The 22987-nt window shown below is 42.3% G+C and overlaps 2 protein-coding genes across 4 annotated transcripts in view; one reads left to right on the top strand and one right to left on the bottom strand.

Annotated features, from left to right (window-relative positions):
• The window catches only part of PRKDC (protein kinase, DNA-activated, catalytic subunit), a 154490-nt gene extending 152488 nt beyond the window's left edge, over nt 1–2002 (bottom strand). The window contains exon 1 of the mRNA XM_073331241.1: nt 1651–2002. Within this exon, the coding sequence (XP_073187342.1) occupies nt 1651–1825 (175 nt within the window). The 5' untranslated portion in view covers nt 1826–2002. The remainder of the gene's footprint in view (nt 1–1650) is intronic.
• On the top strand, nt 1631–22707 carry LOC140906729 (DNA replication licensing factor mcm4). Of its 3 annotated transcripts, none has more exons than XM_073331249.1 (17): nt 1633–2179; nt 2927–3025; nt 4513–4674; nt 5184–5347; nt 5435–5533; nt 7282–7377; nt 7463–7558; nt 9167–9305; nt 9794–10014; nt 10682–10802; nt 12123–12382; nt 16623–16988; nt 17428–17555; nt 19084–19291; nt 20102–20330; nt 20739–20872; nt 21917–22707. In XM_073331249.1, exons 2-17 carry the CDS (start codon nt 2956–2958, stop codon nt 22007–22009), a joined length of 2586 nt encoding a protein of 861 aa, XP_073187350.1. In that variant the 5' UTR covers nt 1633–2179; nt 2927–2955; the 3' UTR covers nt 22010–22707. The 3 variants fall into 3 exon arrangements, with proteins under 3 accessions (XP_073187351.1, XP_073187350.1, XP_073187349.1); XM_073331248.1 differs by lacking the exon at nt 1633–2179 and adding an exon at nt 2515–2610; XM_073331250.1 differs by lacking the exons at nt 4513–4674; nt 5184–5347; nt 5435–5533; nt 7282–7377 and having other exon boundaries at nt 1631–2179.
• The last annotated feature ends 280 nt before the right edge of the window (nt 22708–22987 follow it).

Raw genomic sequence — 22987 nt, 5'->3', positions numbered from 1 at the left:
GCTAGAGCTCCCCAGACTAGGGTTAGAGTTCAATACCTAGAGCTCCTGGGACCAGGGTTAGGCTTCAGCAGAGTACGCTTCCTGGATTAGAGTTACTGTTTAATAGGGTAGAGATCCCTGAGATTGTGTTAGAGCTCAATAGGCTACGGCTCTCCCGGTTAGGGTTCAATAGGCTACAGTTCCTCAGGTTATAGGATTAGGGTTCAATAGCAAAAGGCTCTCCAGGCTAGGGTTAAAGTTCAGTAGACTAGGGTTCCCTAGGCTAGAGTTCAGATTCAATAGGCTAGGGCTTCCCAGGATAGGGCTAGGTCTGGGATTGCAAGGGCTCCCCAGGATACAGTTCGGGTTTAAAAGGGTAGAGCTCCCTGGGATAAAGATAGGTTTCAACGGGCTAGGACTCCCTGAGCTAGTGTTTAAAAGGTTAGGGCTCCCAGCACTAGAGTTAAGGGTTATTAAGGCAGGGCTGCAAGCATCCACCAAAAAACTGCTAGAGTTCAATAGGGTACAGGGTCTCCAGGCTAAGATTACTGTTCAAAAAGATAGAGCTCCTTGATCTAGGATTAAATAGCATCGAGCTCCTGGGGCTAGGGTTCAATAGGATAGGAGCCCCTGACCCAGTAAGGTGGGGCTCTCCAGGCTATGGTTAGCATTCCACAGGGTAGGGCTTCCCTCCCAGACTAGGGTTAGAACGGTGGCTGGTAGGGCTGCACAGAATAGTTTTAAACAGTCTTATATAGAATATTGTCATGACAAGGACAGCAAGTTTTATTAAAAAACAAAAATCACAGAGCTATCTAAAGCTAGTCAATGACTTCTGAGTGGTCAGTGTTCAGTTTGCAAACACCGGGGAGCTCAAGAGGAAAAGAACAACCGTGCTGCATGCTCCACAGCACCAAATGCATAGTGAGCTGCAAAAGATGCCCCAGGCATGGTCAGCCTTGGCACAGCAAACCAACCACACCTGAACCTGCTCAGCTGGCTCCTGAGACGGCATGGTAACCCAAAACCCTCACCAACTGGCCTGGTGATGGGGGAGTTCCTGGTACCGACAGCGGAGCAGCTCGCTCGCATTCCGCGTCCCTCCCTCACAACCGTGAGCTAATGCTGGCGGAGCAGCTGGGTGCAGAGCGTGCAGCACTGTGCAGTCAGGACCGAAAAGCTCGTCTCTCTCCCCCACAAAAATTATCACTGCTCACCCACCTAGTCTCTCAACGTTTAACACAGGAAGCTCCCCGGGGCAGGGCTCCCCGGGGGCTACTGAGAGCGGAAGGTCAGGTTTGGGGCGGCAGGCGCTCTGGAGAGCGTTTCGCAGGCTAACTGGGCGAGGACTGAGGAAGGGGTTCCCTGCCCCCATGCACAGGCCGGGACCTATTGCTTGGTCCACAGGGCGCCCCAGAACCCCTTTGCAGGGTCCTACTGCGTTAGGACGGGCACAGGCCACGCCAGCCACGGGCACAGTGACCAAGGAACGAGAGGGGCTCGCTGCCATGACCCCCCCCTTCCCCAAGGGGGCCAGCCGTGGGCGGGGTTCCCCTGTCCCCGCCGGCCGGGCGCCTGACAGCTCTTCCCAGGCACGGGCTGAGCGCGCCCAGGCAGCGGGGCTGCACCGCCCACGGGCCTGCTGGTTACCGCCGCCCAGCTCACACGCACCGCGGGCGCCGTCGCCGGTGCTGGTCACGCACGCCTCCCCCACGCTGCGGATGAGGTGGTAGCCGCGCAGGGCGGCAGTGCCGGGGTCCGGGTCCTGCAGCGCGCAGGACAGCTGGTGCAGGAAGCCCTGAATGCCGCCGCCGCCGCGGCCGAACACGGGCAGAGCCGCAGCCATGGCGACCGCGGCGCAACCAACTCCCAACAGGGCCTTCCGCCGGCGGGGTAGGACCTTCCCCAGATAGGAGTTTCGCTGGGCGGAACCAATCGCACAGACGCACGCGCCTGGGTGAGTACACTTCCCCAGGCAGAGCCGAGTAACCCGGCCCGGCGCAGGACGGAGCTTGATTGATTCAGTCTGAGAGAAGAGGAGGAGGAGGAGGAGGAGGAAAGAAAGGTTGGACTAAACCATTGCGGCCGCGGGGGTGTCCGTTACCGCGCCTCCGGTCGGAGACACAGGACCACGAACGAGGAAGCTGGTTTCATGCGATGTTACTGCTGCAGATGTAAAACTCCGTCTCGTGTAAATCAGGTAGCTATGAGTACAATCCCTCACCCCCGCGATGGGAATGGACCGTTCTAGTCTCCCAACCTGCGTCGAGGGGCTTTCAATAGCTGAGCCGCGAAACTTGGGCGATACCATGTCTCACTAGAGAGAGGGGGGGACCCGTCTGTGAATCTGATGTAGGCTCTACGTGAGTGAATTCCCTGTATTGTGAGATAATCGGGCTCCTGTCAGAGTCTGCTCTGTCCCTGCAGAGAGGCTCACAGAACCCCTAAGGCGCGATCGTCCGTACCCGGAACCGAGATGGGTGGTTCCGACCCCCTTTCTGGGCCGAGTTAGGCTCGGCCGTGCGGCTATTGGCGGGAAAACCCGCGCGAGCCCACCCACGTGACCGGTTTGGCGCGGACTTTTCTCGGGGTTCACGGGCTGGCCGAAGGTGCTTGCGGAAGAAAAGCGGGGTACGAGCGCGAGACGCCCCCATCTCTCCCCACGCCCCCCCTGCGAATATGTGCGCGCGAAGGGGATCGAGGGACGGGCGGGGGGCTCGCGGCGCTGAAGAGAGCGGCTCCGTGTTGTGCCGTTAATTCGCTGTAACTTGTTGGTCTCGGGACCCGGCTCGGAGCAGGTGCCGGGGGGCGGCGCGGAGCAGGGCTGCCTGCTCCCGGTGCAGGGCGCGGGGCCGGCGGGCTCGCGGGAGAGGGGGCTCGGTGCGGGCTCCGGGCCGGCGGGGAGGGGGGTGGCTCTGCCTCAGTTTCTCTCTCTCCACCCGCGCAGGGAGCAGCAGCCGCCGGTGAAGCAGCGTCATGTCCTCGCCGGCCTCCACACCGAGCCGCCGCGGCAGCAAGCGCGGGCGGGGCAGCAACCCGCCGACTCGTAAGTGCAGTTTTTCCCCGCCGGGTGGAGGTGCGTCGGGATTGGGTCGGGGGCAGCTGACTGCGGCCGCAGCCCTGCAAACTCCACTAGGAGATGAGCGTCCGGCCGGGAAGGCCTCGGCAGGCCAAGCAATGCCCGGAGGGGGGAATGTGGGCAGCCCCCCCCCCCCGCTCTCTGTTTGGTGCTTAGCAAGGGTATGTGCACCGTGCAGAGACTATACAGTACTGGTGTAGCTACTGCTGCTGTAACCCCGTAGCATGACCACTGCCTACCCTGAGAGAGTTAGGGGTTTTCTGGGCCTGTAGGAACTCCACCTCCCCAAGTGACAGTATCTGCCCACCTACCAGCATCTACACCCAGGGTTGGGTCTTCCAAGGTATACTCAGGAGTGTGGCTTTTTCACATCCCTGACGGCAGTAACTAGGTTCACTTACATTTTAAGTGTAGTCTAGGCCTAAACTGGTGCCAAAGAACAGATGGAGTCTAGCTCACTCTCACCTGTGTTTGGTCTGCAGGGCTAATGCCTTAAGAACAGTAAAAGCAGCTTTTTGTTATTAAAGCAAAAATTTAAAAATCTGGATGTGCAGGAAGCAATAAATTATTGGTTTAGACCCTTTTCAGAGGAACACGACAACTTAAGTAAACTAACTTTTTGTTAGTCTCTGGGCTAAACTAGTTTTTTCTGCATGGCCTTGTCAGCACTGCAAAGGCTTTTCCCACACAGCTATGTGGGAAGAAGTGTGCTTCTATCAGCATAGGTAATGTCAGTACAGTAGTAAGCTCAACTCACTCTGGGGCATTGCTAACAGAAGGGTGTCACTGAAATGGGAAACAAAGCTGTTGCTACAACTATGGGTTTTTGCTGGCATAGCTGTGTCAGGTAGAGGTATGTTTTTTCACATCTGTCAGTGCCATAGCTATGTTGACAAAACTTTGTCGTACGGACCTGGCTTTAGTCTTCAACAATGCATTGGTGCAAGAGGCTGCTTTGTAAAAGTGAAACGGAGGCAAGTTTACAAGTGTTACAGGTGTGATCTGTGAAACTTATCACTGCACTTGAAAAGCGTTGATACTCATTGGTATGTAGGTCGCTTCTGCCTCTCTCTGCCTCAGTTTCCACAGCTGGAAAACAGGGATAATGATACTGCTCTCAAAGCACTTTACAAAGGAGTCTACTCATGAAAAGCACTATGTGAGCTAGGTTTTCATAACACTAGTAGTAGCAGTTTTGATTTCTTAAGCATTTAGAAGATAATTAATTATTTTAAACTGTCTTAAGCTATTTTCCACTTTTGGAATCTCACAAATACTCTTCATTTTCATTTCAGCAAAATATTGCACTTTGCTTTTTAATTTTATATCAGCTAAGTTCTCTGCTATTCTATCATATGATCTATTTTGTGATTTGGTCTTTTAACATTAATCTGTGTAGAACATTGCAGCTAACATCTGAAATAGCTACTTAACCAGCTTTCATCTTCTTGCAGCACACACTGAAGCTCAGTCTCCTCCTTCACAAAAACGTAGAACAGATGACTCCACATCTACAGGAGATCTACAGCCAATGCCTACTTCCCCAGCAGTTGACATGCAAAGCCCAAATGTGCAAGATGTTCTGTTTTCCAGCCCACCTCAGTTTCGGGAATCAGGTATTGCTGTCAGTAGTAGGAGCAAAATGCTGATATCTGTGTACTGTTGGCTGTTAAATGGCCTATACTGAAAGATTTAATGTAGGCTTTTACATAGCTGTCAATTTAAAAACAAAAAATGAATTAACAGGATTGTTTTCAATTACAGGTTAGTTGGTGGCTTGCTTTTAAGTTAGTTAATTGATTTTAGTGCATAAAACATGCACCCAGTAGGCCTTAGTGTGACTTGTTGTTAAGCTCTACAGTGTTTTAAAATACTGTTGGTGTTTAAAATAAACTATTTTAGCAAAGTGTGTTCCTTCTGGCTTGGAGAAATATACATTTTAATCCATACAGTACATTCTATGGCTAGTACAGCCTTGTAAAATACAGTTATAAAATTAACAAGACTTACAAACTTCGCTAGTCTGCCATCACACTGACCGATGACAAACACTAACTTGTTTACTTCATTAGGGCAAAGTGTATTCATTAATATTTTGAAGTATAATTAAACATTTTCTTTGTAGCAATTCCACTTGATTTTGATATTAGTTCACCTCTGACCTATGGCACTCCCAGCTCTAGAGTGGAGGGCACTCCAAGGAGTGGTGTGCGAGGAACTCCAGTCAGGCAGAGGCCAGATCTTGGATCCGCCCGCAAAGCCAGGCAGGTGGACTTGCATTCTGATGTGGTAGGTAGATGTTTCAGATTTTGCTGGTAACTTTTTTTCTAAAATGTATTTATATTATCCATATTGATGGCTTTTTCCTTCCCACAGCCAGCAGAGGATGCATTGGCAAGTGAACAAACTCTTGGACAAAAACTTGTGATATGGGGAACAGATGTTAATGTAGCTTCATGCAAAGAAAAGTTCCAGGTAGGTGAACAAGTGTGGATACCTCCATTTTCATGAAAAGCTTATTTGTCTTCTCTATGTGCAGTATTTGATTCTAGCAAATATTAGAATTGAGTTATGTTTAGGATCAATCTGAGGGTGTTTGAAGAATACTGATGTTTTCATACAGTGTTTTTAAGAGGAGAAAAAGTAAAATTGTTGTCTGGAGTTTCTTTTCTCTAATTTCCACCATAGAGCTCATCATTCTGGATTCCATCCCTTGGGCTCCAATGAAACTGCTCTTCCCAGAGTCTCTAATGACCATTTACTAGCTAAAGCTCAGAACCAGTACTCTATGCTCATTTTCCTTGGCCTGTCAGCTGCCTTCAGCACAATCAGCCATGCTCTTCTTGAAGTCTCTTCCTCCTTTGGCTTCCATCCTTTGCCTATTCTTTATTCTACCTCTTTAATCGCCTCCTCAGCAAGTCTTTTAGATGATCCTCCTCATCCACCCTCAACATTCTGTAGAAGTTCCAAATGGTTCTGTCCTGAGTTCCCTTCTCTTCTCCCTCTCCACCTTATCTCTGGGTTATCTCATCTGCAAACACAAATTCAGCTATCCCTTCTATGTGGAAAACTCAGCTGTACCTCTCTGCTTCAGTACCAGTATAGGTCTGTAGTGTAGACCTGGACAAAAACTCTCCTCTTGATTACCGCAACAGCGTTTTCTCTGGCCTTAACCAATCAAATCTTGCCCTGCTTAGGCCAGTTCAGAATGTTGCCAAAAATATTTTCCTAGTATGTTGTTTTGAGCAGATCACCCCTCTCTTTTCGTCTCTTCACTGGCTCCCCCTTCTCTGCTGCACTGAGCATAAGCTACTTGGTCTTCACTTTCAAGGTCTGTCATGGCTTATTCCCACCTTACCCATCAACTCTTATTAACTATTGAGAAAGTCTACTTTCTTTTCCAGTTGGACCGCTTCTATTGTCCATTTGTTAAATTTTCAAATAAGTATCTTTGTGCTTTTTCCCATGCTGCCCCTTACACTTAGGAGGAGTTCCCTGTAAATATCTATAAAGTTCCCTTATTATCCTTCTCTAAAGCTCTCCTTTTCTGTGATGCCTACAAAAACCTTTACAACAGCTAGGCTGCTGGTGTGCTAAGGCCACTGCCTGTCATACTGACCAGTACTGTGACCCTGTTTCTTTTTATGTCCCTGTCTGTATCCATCTGTTGTCTCTTGTCTTCTACTTGGATGGTAAGCTTTTTGGGAAAGCTCTTTTTATTCTGTTAGTAAGCGCTGTACAATGTTGGGATTTTGGTCCAGGAGTAAGGTTTGTAGGCATTAGGATGTAATAGAGTAAAATCCCCAGTAAAATTTCATATACTTTTTTAGTAGTAATATGTTTAGCATGTTATCCTGTTCCCAAAAGTGTTTTTAACTTGTATTTGTAAAATTTTAAAAAATTAGTTTGATTAAAAAGGGATAATAGCTTAATAAGGCTTTTTCAAAGTAATTGGTATGCTTTACTGTGTGAAATTTGAAATATATTGTTGGAATTAAGAAACTTGTAGTGTGCATGAGAGAAATATCCTGTAGGGGGATGCATTAGGGGTATCCTTACCCTTTGGGAGTTTTTGATTACCTGCAATATAGAGAGAATTTTTGAAGGTAATTTGAGCCATGAAAATGTCATCCAGTGTAGGAATGGTGTAGCAGTGAAATCACAGCTCTGTCCCTTTGGGCACTCTTAAATATAACTTGTTTTATCTTATTCTCAATATTCAGAGATTTCTTCAGCGTTTTATTGATCCATTGGCTAAAGAGGAAGAGAACATTGGCTTGGATCTTAATGAACCACTCTATATGCAGCGACTTGAGGAGGTAGTACTGTAATACAGCTAAAACTAACTTGTTTTTCAGACTTAAATGCTGGTGATTTAATGTGGCGTTTTTAAACATCTTGCAGATCAATATGGTTGGGGAACCATTTCTAAATGTAAACTGTGACCATCTGAGGTCTTTTGACACAAATCTATACAGACAGCTGATCTGCTATCCACAGGTAACATCAGGCCTTTTTTAAAGGTTTTCTTCCAGTTGAGTTCTGTTTTTTTTAAATTGCATTATTTAAGCATAAATTAGTATGTAACTGTTTTAGATTATCACTCAATGAGGAGGCAGTATTTATAGCTACATACCCCAGTGCTTAAGCACTTCTATAAATATTTAGAAAGATAATATTACATTTGTAAAAAGAAAAGGAGTACTTGTGGCACCTTAGAGACTAACAAATTTATTTGAGCATAAGCTTTCGTGATGCATCCGATGAAGTGAGCTGTAGCTCACGAAAGCTTATGCTCAAATAAATTTGTTAGTCTCTAAGGTGCCACAAGTACTCATTTTCTTTTTGCAAATACAGACTAACACGGCTGCTACTCTGAAATATAACATTTGTGTATACAAACTTCAGCATAAAATATATTTTGTTACATAAAGATCTTAAAATATTTACCAGACACTTCATAACCACAGACAGATACTAGAGAGCTCAGGGAGGGTGCTCTCCAAAGCAAATTCCCATGGGAAGCTCAGAACGCCTCCCCATTCCGCTCACCAAATTTGTTGACAAGGGGGATTTTGCTGGAATTCCTCCCAGTTTGTAGTCCATGGATCCTGCTCAGTGCTCCAGCTTATTTCTCTCTGCCATGTAGGTGTGTGGAGGAAGCAGGCAGCTTCAAAAGACCATAAGTTCAAGGCTGAATCCCAGAATGACAAAGTAGTGGTCACTGGATCTTTATCAGTCTTTCTGTGCCTGTCTTAAATCTGTTATATACCTAGCTACAACTGCAACCATGGGGCTGCCTTCACAATTCTTTTCCTTGCCTTTCTTTTGAGTCCTTCCTCTGCCTGCGAATAGCTCCAGAGTCTGATTCTGCTGCTGCTCACAGCTTTTCTATGTAGCAACAGAATGAAACTGTGGCTCAGTTTTACTGGTGCCCACAGGATTCTGAAGACAAGTTTGCTGCCAGTTTTCACTCTTTTGTAGGTTAAGAAAGTTGTTACTCTGAGCAGCAGAACAATGGAGCTTTCTGCACATTCAGACATTTCACCATATCCTTGTCTTTGCAACCATAAGAGCTAGCAACCTACTTCTTTAGAGGAAAGTTTAGATTCTAATCTTTGTTAAATAAGAAACATTCTGTATTAATGCTAAATATTAAGGAAGATGACTAAAAGTCACAGGCTGTATTTAGTGAAATTGTCTCATGGTAATGTAATACATATGTTCCATAATGATGTATGTATATTTGGCATACTCTTCGTGGCCCCTTTTTTGCTGTCCTTTTTTGCGTATGTTACACCTTTCAAAAAGTAACGTAGGGTATCATTAAAATTCTATCTAAACCCAAAAAGGTAGGGCAATTGCACTACAGCTAAGAATCCAAAGGCCAGATCAGGAGTGCACTGCTCTTTCAGTACAAAGGGGACAAAAAGCTAGTTTAAACAGCCAACTGGCAATTCCCTCTCTGTAGGGGAATGCTCTCAGAACTGTGGTCATTCCTATCTCTTAGCACCAAATGGGGTCACAAAGTTGAATATTTTGGGAGTAAAAAGTGTTAACTACTTAATGTCAGGCTTTCTTACACATGCATCTATTCCTTTTAAACAGGAAGTTATCCCAACATTTGACATGGCTGCTAATGAGATCTTTTTTGATCGTTACCCTGACTCAATATTAGAACACCAGATTCAAGTCAGACCATATAATGCATTGAAGACCAGGAATATGAGGAGTCTGAACCCTGAAGGTAAGATGTTTTGATTGCCATGTAAAAAAAGAAACTTGAGGATGCATGAAATTTGTTCAACAACTAGGAAAACACAGATTAAAAAAGATAAATGATGAGTCTTCAGGTCCATCTAGGCCAGTATTTTCAGACTCACATAGTCACTATACGTGTTGCAGAGGAAAGTGCAAAAAACACTGTAATGGACAACCGTTGAATAACCTGCCCACAAAAGAATTTTTTTCCAAACTTCTATTGGTAAATGACTGTCTTATACCTGGAAATGTAAGGGTTTATAATATCCCTTGTGTCAAAATTCTGATGTAACTGTGGCTTATTTTTATTCATATAGATTTTATTTTCTTTGTGTCTCAGACAAAATATTCTCTACCTCATGTGTGGGCACTGTAAATCTCCATTTAGTTGTAAAAATAAAATCTAGGGTGAACTTTTGAGACAGGCAAATGAAAAGCATGAGCCAATCACATGTATATCTTTCTATGCTGTAGACATTGACCAACTTATCACCATCAGTGGTATGGTGATCAGAAGCTCCCAGTTGATTCCTGAGATGCAAGAAGCATTCTTCAAGTGCCAGGTTTGTGCCTTCACCACAAGAGTAGAAATTGACCGCGGCCGGATTGCTGAACCGTCAACGTGCAAGAACTGTAACACAACACACAGTATGGCACTAATTCACAATCGGTCCATGTTTTCAGACAAACAGATGGTATGTTGCTTCGTTTTGGTGTTGTAAAATAGAAAAGTTTTGCTTGCTTAATAGTTGCCTTTTTCTTTAAAAAGTAACTTAACCATATTAAAATGTCTGTTTCTTAGGACTTACTATATTGAACTTCAAAACAATTCATAGCTCTTTAAGTAACCATATGAAGCAATACAGGGTTGCAATAATACTTAATATTTAGAGGGGGGGAAAGAAATGAAAGGATTATCCATCCTCCATTTGGAAGGGGAGTTGAGTGGTTTTTTGTGCCAAAAGTTAGTCAAGCCAATTAGTGTTTTTTGTTCACTTACCGAATAAATGTTGCCATACGGAGACTGTTCTAATGTCCTATGACATATGTGGGATAGGTTAGCCCTGTCTGTAAATCTGCCAATGTGAGATAGTAATCACTAGATGCACTCTCTCATTTCTACAACTCGATTGCATAATTCTGATTGGGTATTCTAACTGGGGAATTCTAATTTAGTAGTGGTTTTCTACCATGTTGTGAAATCTTTGAAAGTTTTGTGTTTTAGTGTACTCTAATATGTAACAGTATCCATTCGAAGATGCCCGACTTCTTTAGTTGTTGTAAAATCCTTTCTTACAAATGAGTTAAATTTGTTAGGTTTCTACTGTTTAGAAATAGTAACCTTAATATCTCTTTTGTCAGATCAAACTACAGGAGTCTCCTGAAGATATGCCAGCTGGCCAGACACCTCATACTGTGGTGCTGTTTGCTCACAACGACCTTGTTGATAAGGTTCAGCCAGGTGACAGAGTTAATGTTACAGGTAAAATGCAGTTTCTTAACTTCATCTGGCTAATACACGTGCCTTTCTTTTCATTGGACCAAGTGGTCTATTCTGGAATAGTGTCTGTTGAATATTAATTGAGTACATCATAATTGATATTTCCACTTCAGTTTTCAGTCACCATCTGATTTATATAGTGATATCTTAGTTTTGGTGCAAAATACCGTTAGAGTTCTGAATATTTCCCCCTTTCTTAAATCAGCAATAGTGTAACTACAGCTGCCAATAGGTACTATCTGTGTAGACGGACGGGTGCGAGTGTTTTTGCCATATGTTTGTATGATACAATTTCTAAAAATTAATGATTACAGCTCTTTAACCTATACTTCAAAGGAAAGAAGCATTTTTATCATGAAACAGCTTTTGAAAAGCTTACATGTACTGACAGATTTTGATTTCTTGAACAAATGAGGAAGCATGTTGAAATGATTTAAATTAACTCAATTTAAATTAGGCTGAGGCTTTTTGAAACTAATTTAAAAATTGTACTTTTGAAACATTAGGTTAGAATTTATAATGAATTAACTATAAGTGCTTTTTTTTAATGTCACTAGTCTAATTTAAATTTTACAAAACTGCTGTAGACCAAACACTGAAAATTATGATCCTGATAGTGCAGTCACCTAACCAGATACCTAACTTTGCTCATGTGAACAGTACCATGGACTTAAATAGTACTACTCATGTTTAAATTTACATGTGCTTGTTCGCAGTGGTCAGACTAAAATAGTTTTTAATAAACTTTTCTCTTACTAGCATTAAATCATTGCTGCTTCAGAACAAGATTGCTTCAGTTTTAATACTGAAAAGTTATTTAGACCTTCAGTGCACAAACAATATTGTCAACTTTTTATATGTGCAGGCCAACATTTGTTTTATTTTTATTTTTTTTACAAGAGCTGGCTAAATTTAGGCTCTTTTAGGATTTTCTAATGCACTTTAGGTCATGATCCTGCAAACACTTAAAGCCATAACTTTACTATCATGAGTAGCCCATCTAAAATAATGGGACATGGTAGTAAAGGTAAACACATGCTTAAGTGTTTGTAGGATCAGGGCCTCAATGGTAGGGGCATAAGTAACATTGATATCAGGAGGAGCATAACCTGGTCAAAGCATTTCAACTTTTGGAAAGCTTTCTAGAGAATTGCTCCTCCATGATGTGGCTAATTCTGTAGAAGCAATCTGAAAATTGAAGTGAAAAGTAAAAATGTAGATAAGTCATTTAAACCTCCAGCATTTGAGCTGAGCTTATTTGAATTCATATCTGCATTGTAATTCTGTGTGGGATTTTTTTAGGTATCTACAGAGCAGTTCCTATTCGAGTTAATCCAAGAGTGAGCAATGTAAAATCGGTCTATAAAACCCACATTGACGTCATTCATTACCGTAAAACCGATTCAAAACGTTTGCATGGTGTTGATGAAGAAACTGAGCAGAAAATGTTTGCAGAGGAACGTGTGGAAATGCTGAAAGAGCTCTCCAGAAAACCAGATATTTATGAAAGACTTTCTTTGGCTCTGGCTCCAAGCATTTATGAACATGAAGATATCAAAAAGGTAAACAAAATTTTACAAGTCTACCGGAACACCTGACTAGATAGTATAAATCCACATCTCCATTTAAAATATACACTTTTTTTTGGAAATGATACTCTATATGGAGTCTTTCAAATACAGAAAAATAAGAGGCCTTTGTGTATTTGAATACATCCCGAATAAAATTTGAGTTTTATTTACAGTAAGTTTCAGTTATCAGAGGGCCTCGGGAATCAGAAATCTTTAGATAATGCAACAGGGGTTTCAGGTAATAGGGAAGGAAGCCTTTAGCTTCACTCTCCTCTTCTATTGGCTGGCTTTAAGGAAACTGGCCAGCCAGTAATTCTGCTTTCTTTGGCCATCTCTCTACTCTCCAACAGGATCCAGAAAACTGAGAAATGCAGTCACAACTAACAAACCTTGGGAAACATTATAGACCGTCCACTGCGTGGGGCTCTAAATCTTTGATTATTATAGTGGGGCAGTAACACTCTCAGGTTGAGAGTAGCTTACTGTTTAAAAGCTTACTGGTTTGTATGTGCACTCGTGCCCTGGGGTAGCCAAAAAAAAATGCTCATGTAAGTAGCCTTTTATCAGCTGCCCCAAATAAGTCCATCTATTCTTCAGTACTATTTGTGGTGTTGTAGATAATTGTGCCCATTCAAGGATTTCTTCATTTTACTTTGAATATTCTACACAGGCACCTGCATGGAAAGCTATTCAGTTTGCTTTGGATGGACTTATGTTTCCAGTTCTCTGCTCTAAGCATCCTCCTCTTGGACGTTACTTCTAAAATTAAGTTGGGTGTTTTTGCTATTGAATATAACACATTTGGCATTGATCTCAGTTAGGGTCTGGCACACATTGTCCCTTTGGGGAAACAATATTTTGAACTATTCAGGATAAAAATTGGATCTATAATGTGGCTTGAGCCCATGCTGGCAAGCCAGAGAAAAGTCATTTGTGTATGTGCAGCGAGAATGGAGCTGTTCCAAGCTAGCGTGTTCTGCAGCTACCCTGATGTCGGAGTAACTGGATGGCTCAGGTGACATGCTGTGGCCACTGAACCCGAGCAGCGCCCGGGTACTATGCATTCAATTCCTGCCCTCAGTAGCTTTTTGAGAACATGTGTTTTTCACTTTAATTATTCTCGCATTCTGAAGGAGCTCCTTTTTGGAAGGCTTGCTCTCAGGGAAAAGCTGCTAGTTTGAGCCACCATCTCAAAGTGCTCTAAAATCCATATGCATAGTCCAGTTGTGCTGAAAATTAATGTCATCAGGACCAGAGCCACAGTTAGTAGTGCAAGTTGGGAGTCATTTGATCTAGGGGTTCCTTGGATACAGCCCTCTAGTAAGGAGTTGATTTTTAATTTTTCAATTGCTCTAAAACCCACGTGCATGGAAATGCTGTAAGAGGGACTGAGGTTAAAGTTTATAGTGGAAATTTAGGGACATTTGGTCAAAAGCTTCGTGATATACAGGCCCGCCTAAAATGAGAAGGCTGTAACTTTTTTTTTCCAGATTTGTGCAACTTTTTTAATGTAAAGCTAAGGCGAATCTAAGGCTTTGACCTTCATGAAACAGCAGGGACTGCTCCTGAGATCAGCTGTTCAATGGTACCAAGGACAAGTTTGGAAATAGTTCAAAGTTTACAGCACTCAAAGTTTTAGCATCTCTGGTTACAGAAAGTTTATACCTGTAAGAGCAACTGTTTCCTTAAACATGTTGGTGAACGACACTCAGAGTTACATGGTGCCATGGTGGTTTAAAGTAACCAGATTTGCACTTTCAACAAAAGGGCAATAAATTCAAATCCTTTCCCATGGAATTTTGCATTTTGTGCACATTAGTGTTGTCAACCTGCCTTTTGCTCGATGGCTGGAGCCACAATGGGAATCAGTGTAACAGTTTATATACTAGCTAACATATAATGGTAAACCTGAAATAAGACGGAAGCTGTAGCTGTATGAAAATCATTGTTGTTCTGTTTGTGGGGAGGGGGAGCGCATGGTATTTTATTTTGACTTGTGCATCATCAACCAAATTAAAGTAAGTTCCAACTACCTAGTTTGAGTCACAGCTGAGTGTGCCAAATTCAGGGTAGACATAACCCAAAACTGGTGGTTTATTCTATGATTAGAGATCACCAAGCCAGTAAGAAAAGTGAGCTCTTGTATCACTACACTAGTTCAGAGAGCCACACAACAGTCCCCTAGGCCCTCCAGCCCTTGGTTATTACAATTGGACTTAGGGATGAAAGGTTGTTAAACCAAAACCACCACATTTAAAGTTTTCCCAGTTCCAAAGAACCAGCCACACACCCCAGGTCAATATATAGGTCAGATCTTACCCAAAAACTATGCTTGTAGCCAATCCTTTAGTAACTCAAAACTAAAGGTTTATTAATGTAAAAAAGGAAGAGTTATTAAACAGTTAAAATGAATCTTTTTTCTTTCTGAGCCTCCTTTCCCCCCCGCCCCCAACATGCTATAAAAACTCCATGGCCCACTTGTGCCACAATAACTGGTCTTCGGCATATAAAAGCCAGGGCTGGCGTTAGTGGTTAGCAAGCAGGGCAGTTGCCTGGGGCCCATGCAGCAATGTTACTCAGGCTTCAGCCCAGCTGATGGGACTCAGGACCCTAGGCTTCAGCCCCATGCAGTGGGGCTACGGTGTTCTGCCCTGGGTCCCAGTGAGTCTAATACTGGCCCTGCTTGGAGGCCCCCCTGAAACGTGCTCGAGGCCCCTTATGGGGGCCCTGGACCGCTGGTTGAAAACTACTGTCATACATTACAGTTGATTTCAGAGTTTGTAAATCAAGATATTAGCAGTGATGTTAAATCTGTCAGTTTGCATTAAGTCTCTCTGGATCACTTGAAAGGATTGGGGGTCATCAGTCCTTTTTATTCAAAGCTTCCCTTGCTTAGAAATCGTAGCCCAGATATGTGGAGCAGGAATGAAGACCAAGATTGATGTCATAGTCTGCAATTTATACCCACAGCACACATACACGGAAAGTTACTGGCACAGATGTGGAGCCCTGGGTCACAATTAGGATTACTATATGTCCTGGATTTTTGCAGAGCAGATGCTGTAGCTCAGAAAGAGCCCCGTTTGGTCTGCTTCCTGATTGGTCCATCCCCTTCCAGCCACAGCTGCCGGATCCCATCCACCCGGGCCCTGGCTCCCAGCACTGGGGAGGGAGTCCCTCAGGGAGGCCATGACTGATGGCTGTCCTTGCGACCTGCGCTTGTGCCAGCCACCATGACAGGGAGTAACATTTCCCTCCCTCCCTCCCCCGCATGAGTACCTCCAGCTCCTCTTCTCTCCCCCATCCTCTTTTGGGGAACTTGAAATATGGTAACTCTACATGTGCATGGAATGTTACTAGTACAAACAGGGAGCCCTGAGTCACATGTGCCTTGCTGAGTCATGAGGCATTCATTGCCTAGGTGCTGCCTTAAGGGATCTCAGAAGGGGTCTCTAGAAGAGCTGATTCTCCTTAATGGGCCATCAAGCAGGCTGGCTAGCCTTGATGTAAATCTGTCTAGGGGGTGTTACCCAGAAACACAACAGGTTTGAGATACAGACACACAGCTAAGTTTCATAACTTCATATACAATGATGATACATGCATACAAACAGGATAATCGTACTTAGCAGACTATAACTTTTCCAATGATACCTTACATGACACATTACAGACTGGTTTCAGAGTAACAGCCGTGTTAGTCTGTATTCGCAAAAAGAAAAGGAGTACTTGTGGCACCTTAGAGACTAACCAATTTATTTGAGCATGAGCTTTCGTGAGCTACAGCTCACTTCATCTCTAAGGTGCCACAAGTACTCCTTTTCTTTTTACATGACACATGTACAAGATTTATCACAATTGCGCAACAGGGGTCAGACATGGTCACCTTTCTTTTATACAGCATCACACCAACTGTAGAGTCTTTGTTGATAAGAGATCCAGAAAGAACCTAGCTCAGTGTTTAAATTCAAAATTGACTTTGCAGAGCTGGTGGTTTAATTTAAAAAGTAATCTAAGCAGATATGACCTGGAAATCATTGAAGTGATAAAGCTAGAACTCCAGACCCTTTCTAGTGATACTTGACAGAAAACAGTACTCCAGCTTCACATTGTCTGAAATTATTAACAGAACACATTTTCATTTGACATTTCAGTTCACTCAATCAGAGATTGGCTCATGTAATTATCAAGAACTTTGGTGTCTGATTTGGAAAAATTCTTATTTTTATAGGGCATTCTGCTTCAGCTGTTTGGGGGATCAAGAAAAGATTTCAGTCATACCGGCAGAGGAAATTTTCGTGCTGAGATCAACATTCTTCTGTGTGGTGATCCTGGCACTAGTAAATCACAGCTGCTTCAGTATGTCTATAACCTGGTTCCTAGAGGCCAGTACACATCTGGAAAGGGCTCTAGCGCAGTTGGCCTCACTGCATATGTAATGAAGGACCCAGAGACAAGGCAGCTAGTTCTGCAGACAGGTGCTCTGGTTCTCAGTGATAATGGCATTTGCTGCATTGATGAATTTGATAAAATGAATGAAAGCACAAGATCAGTACTGCATGAAGTAATGGAACAACAGACTCTTTCTATTGCCAAGGTAAGACCCTAGCTCAGCATTGTACTCAGGTTACCCAGGTTAATATCTGTTAGATGATTAAATGAGAATTTAAAAGGTAACATAGAAATTAGAGATAAGACTATTGACAGAACTGGGTCACTTAAAACCTCAGAGTTGAATGACAGTATAGATGTTGGAGCTGTATTTCAGTGACAACATTCAGCATGGCTGCACACTGCATGTAATACCCCTTCCAGATAACCTTGTTCCATTTTGTACCCAAGCTTTTGTAATGAGGTTGTTTCTCTTGATTTAGAGAACCCTTTTTATAAAGCATTTTTGGTGAACCCAGCAAGAGTTAATTCTTTAAAGTCTTTCTTGTTAGAAGAAGCAAGTCTTGGGGCTCTTAACATAGCTGCTGGAATCTTCCTTCCGCTAGGAAAGGTTGTTTGCTCTCAAATGCGTTTCCTTTTGACAGGCTGGAATTATTTGCCAACTGAATGCTCGCACCTCTGTCCTAGCAGCCGCTAACCCTATAGAGTCGCAGTGGAATCCAAAGAAAACTACTATTGAAAACATCCAACTTCCTCATACGTTGTTATCCAGGTATTACAATTAGACTTATGTTTCCATGATGCATGCTTGGTTGGTTTTTTACAAAACAACTTTCTACCCCTCTGTGTGTGTGTATATATATAGTGTGTGCAGGAACATGTTGATTGGGGGTGACATTTGCAATGTAGAAAGGGAAAGGTTTTTTTCTAAATTTACTTTAAAAGTAATGTTGTTAACTAATACTCTAGCAGAGGACTGTAAATGACTGACCAGTTTCTAGCGTATAGTGCTTGGTATTGAATAATGGGATTCGGCAGTGTCTCTAGGGTTTTGTTGTGTCCATTGTTCTGCTTGCTTCAAGATTTTGTCACTGCGCAGGCACTGGCATTTTCAAATCTCAAGTATTTTACATTTAGTTCTAAGGACATGTATTTACTCTGGAGGTGGAGTGTAATTTCCAGCTCAAGTAGATAGACCATTACAGCAGGTAATCAAGCCACAGTGCTAAAAATAGAAGTGTAGCCACATCAGTGCAAGCAGTGGGACAGGATAGGTGCTCCAGGCATGATCCCATCTGAAACTCTTCAGTGCATACTCAGGCAGCTAGCCAGTTCTGCCAGGGCAGCAACACTTTCTTTTTTAATCGCGCTAACTCAGAGCTAACCTGGGTATGTCTACCCAAGCTGGAAGTTACACCTCAGCTCCAGTGTAGACATACCCTCAGTTGCCTTTTCTTCCTGTCAAGCTGTGTTAGTAGCTGGAGTAAGTGTTTTATGAACAATGATAGAGGCATCATATCTTCAGAAGAGCATAAAAATGAGTCTTTCAGCCATTGCATGCTTTACAAATTAGGAAGCCAAATATAGTATACAAGTGTGTGGTTTGTATTCTTATGTCAAGTGTCACCCTATTTTCTGTTTTTTATAGGCTTGAGCCTATTGATGATAAATTAAGATTTTTAACCTCTCAAAATATGTACCATACCTCATACCATGAGGCACCTAGAACTCTTTTAGGCAGTGTAGAAAATAAGTAACTATGGATGATTATGAGCATCTAATTCCATTGATTTAATAAACTGCTGGTAGTTGTCATCTTTTGAAATCTGACTAAAAGTATGCCCAGCACATCCTTCTCAGAATACAGTTGCACCCAGGAATTATTCAATACATTAAGTACACAAACTTCAAATACATTCCCCCTCAAGATCAAACTGGAAGCATATGTAGATTCCATCACCTCATCAGGCAGAAGCTTCAATAAATGGAAGTTTACACTATGCGTGGAAGGTTCCAGCCTTCAGATGTTCTTCGGTGAATGATGGGAGAAAATTCCACAGTTGGAAGCCTTCTGGAAACATCTTGCCTTCAAATACTCAGCTCTGTCGACTGAAAGCAAAATCACATTTTTACCGTCTTTTTTACTTCCTAAGAGTATCCAGTACTCGTGATGTAACAAATAAAATGTCAGATTTTAGATTGCAGACAGCTTCCACTTGGTTGATCAAAATCATAAAACCGAGTAGTGTAAATGGTGGAAAAAGTTTATGCACTAAGTATTGAAACTTTATTCCATGCAGATTTGATCTGATCTTTCTAATGTTGGACCCGCGTGATGAAGCATACGACAGACGTCTTGCTCACCACTTGGTTGCACTCTACTACCAAAGTGAAGAGCAGGTGGAAGAAGAGTACATGGACATGGCAGTATTGAGGGATTACATTGCGTATGCTCGTAGCTATGTTAATCCTAGACTAAGTGAAGAAGCAAGTCAGGCCCTTATTGAGGTAAAAAGTTGTGGATGTGAAATTTAAAGTACATGATTTAAAAAGAAGGGGGGGGGGAACCTTCCTGTGGGATAAGATGTACCAGAACTGTGTACACCGGTTTCCTTTATTAGGCTCTTGAAATCTTTTTAAAAATCTATATTCTGTATTGACTATTCTCCTTCCTTTTAATCCTGCATAGAAGTCATTCTGTGCAAACCAGTCTGTCCCTGAGCAGGTTTCCCATACTCGTACAGAACCATCACATAATTTCAGTAGAACTTGAACTTTCTCATGCTTTTTTATAGATATACCTGTACAGATAGTAGTGATAGGCTTTAGCATTCCACATATTCTTCTGTGCTTTGAGACCAGGTTAAACATTAATAACTGTCTCAGTTTCATGGTAATTGCACCCGTATTTCCCCCTGGATTCACTCTGGAAATGCCCAGTCAAGTCTCCAGCCATCACCTGTCTCTGTATAGGGACCCTTCTGACAGGGGATATTAAGGCTGCACAGCTCCCTGCCATCCACTGTGATCCCCAAAGATACTGTGTAAGGTTGCAGGAATAATCTGCCCAGTTTATTATGGCTTTGTTCCAGGATCAAGCACAAGGAGAGACATACTAGCTGTGGTAGATGTCAGTCATGGCAAGGGAAATAGTGAAGATGTATATGGCACTTATGTTTAAGGGGCTACATGCTATTTGGATTTTTTTCTTCCTCCCCAGGCTGATAATCCTCTGAAAGGAGGAGTCTGGATACATCCTACATAGTACATCTGTGAATTACTCATACATAAAACATTCCCCCCTTCCTTCTCCTTCAGGCTTATGTGGACATGAGAAAGATTGGCAGTGGTAGAGGAATGGTTTCTGCATATCCCAGACAGCTTGAGTCTTTGATCCGTCTGGCAGAAGCTCATGCTAAAGTACGTTTTTCTGACAAGGTTGAAACAATTGATGTCGAAGAAGCAAAACGACTCCATCGGGAAGCTCTGAAACAGTCTGCTACTGATCCAAGAACTGGCATTGTGGACATATCCATTCTCACTACAGGTTTGTGCTCACATAAGGATAAATTAGTATCTAATGGGTCTGGCTTTAGAAAACTATATATGCTATTTCAGTTTGGTGATATCCTCAGTGATTGGTTTGTGGATTTGTAAATGCTTCAGATTGGACATTGAGCAATCCAGGTAATAAATGTCAAACCTGGATGTAATTTCAAAGTCAGTATATTCATTTTATAATGAAATCTGATTTTGAATTGAAACAATGTTTGAAATCTGCAAAACTTCCCCAAAATGGCTAATACCTGAAGTGAACAGTTGCTACAGCAGCCTATATTGTTAGCCCTCTTTCAGCTACAAAGAATTCAGTTCCTAATGTTGACATTGTCATATTTAAAGCAGAAATAACAGTCAACATTATATCCTTTAACTTTTTCTGTACTTTTTTCCCAAGGGATAAGTGCCACGGCCCGTAAACGTAAGGAGGAGCTGGCTCAAGCCTTGAAGAAGCTTATCCAGTCAAAGGGCAAAACACCAGCTCTAAAATACCAACAGCTTTTTGATGATCTCCGTGCACAGTCTGACGCAGTAAGTTTCTGCTTTCTTTGTATAACTACTCTGAGTTAAAAAAAAGTTTCCATCTCCTGGGGGGATCTTCTGTGTACTCAGCATGGTCCTCAGTACCGATTATAGTTGTATCTCAGTTGACTAGGAAAACTAAATGGAAATCTCGAGTAACAGTGGAGAGGTCATTTTACCTCTGTATTTGGCACTCGTGTAACTGCTGCTGGAATACTTATCCAGTTCTGGTGCCCACAGTTCAAGAAGGATGTTGATAAATTAAAGGGGGTTCAGAGAGGACCCCTAAGAATGATTAAAGGATTCGAAAACATGCCTTAAAGTGATACTCAGAGTTCAGTCTATGTAGCTTAACAAAGAGAAGGCTAAGGGGTAAGTTGACTATAGTCTAAGTATCTACTTGGGGAATAAATATTAAGCATGGGCTCTTCAATCTCACAGAGAAAGATATAATACGATCTAATGGAAGTTGAACAATTTTTAAATCAAGGTTGGATGTTTTTCTAAAAGATACGCTCTAGAAATTGTACGTATGCCGTTTGTTATACAGGTAATCAGCGTTTACAGTGGACCCTTCTGGCCTTGGAATCTATGAATCTATTTACTTGCTGTCCACCTGACATCAGCAGGCATAAGATTAGCTTGCTAGTCAGTTGGTCATTAGGTGTTCCTGATTAACTAGCTTAATTCTGGTTTCAGTTAGTGTTTCTTTCATAGACATAAGTTCCACCTGTGGAATAGAAGAGATCTTGACTACTTACATCCTTGTCTGGCTGACAAAAAAAAGCTGATTATTCTTGTCAGCTATAGGTGTCTATTCTGGTTTGCAGAATCTCTTATTACCACTGAGGATGCACAAGCCAGAAAGAACCCACTTTAACTGTTGCATTCCAGGATGAATTTTACAGCTTGAAAAGACAAAAAACTTTTACCTAAAACCTGGCAAACTTGACATGGAAGTTGGTGAGACAAGCAGAATCCCATGATTTTTCTTTGGGGCTTTGTAACATAGCCTTTTGTATATTTTCCTCAAACTTTTCTCTTTTCTTTAAGGCTGTCACTAAAGAAATGTTTGAAGAAGCACTTCGTGCCTTGGCTGACGATGACTTCTTGACTGTTACTGGAAAGACTGTTAGGTTGCTGTAATGAAATAACTTAACAGCAGAGTTTTACTGTTTTTTCCAAGTACTTCCCTTGAGATCTGCATCACGTTTAAGAATATTATTCTCCGTGGCAAAACTCATGATGGTGACCTGTTGAACACCACTGTCAGCACTGTAAATAACTAGATTCTCTGAAGGACTGCAAAAAGCTGCAATTGAACAGCGATATTTGTTTGGATAAAATGGGTTACTTACATTTCAGTGCGATGTGTATTTTCAGTCAAGTGCTTGGTAGAACAAGCCAACAAATTTTATGCATTTTAAAGCCCAAATGTCACAATTCATCTTGAACCACTGCTTTTTGACATATGCACTGATTTAAGTTGCATTTATGCTTTAATATTTTTACTACAGCGAGATTAGTGCTTGTGACTTTTCGAAATTAAAATCCATTGGCATTATAATAGTTTTTCCTTTGTATGCATTACAAAAAATTAAGCTAAATCTTGAACACTTCAGCAGCCTTCATTTTGTTTTCCAGGAGTTTAAAAGAACAATAACCATTTTTCCTTTTCCCTCAGATTACTGCTCTCTCTTCCTCCCATCAGTGTTTAATTGCTGTTAAGATGTCTTTCTGCTTTGAACTTTTACCATAGCAAGCTACAATGAAGTCCAAGTTTCACATTAGGTCATTTTCCTATAGTAACCCCTATTACTGTAAGATTTATAATTCATAAAACATAAAACATAATTCAGACTGTCTCTCCGGTCATTTTCTCTCGTCCATTGCAGTGGGAATTTAAATCAGAGGATGCAGCATGTAGGCATAACACTAATATTACAAACATTTTATAGATGTGGAAAAGTGGCCTTTAGCTATTTAATTATACTCATCTGCTCTCAGAGCACAAGGTCAGTTCTCACACTGTTTCAGATTATGCACAGCTTCCCTACATGTAAGTGAGATCAAGAGTATTTGAACATGACAAAAGAAAGTTTCTCTAGAAAACTGAAAACAAGC

The sequence above is a fragment of the Lepidochelys kempii genome, chromosome 2 (assembly GCF_965140265.1).
Source record: "Lepidochelys kempii isolate rLepKem1 chromosome 2, rLepKem1.hap2, whole genome shotgun sequence".
Lineage (NCBI taxonomy): Eukaryota > Metazoa > Chordata > Testudines > Cheloniidae > Lepidochelys > Lepidochelys kempii.
This window is presented reverse-complemented; position numbering and strand designations above follow the sequence as displayed.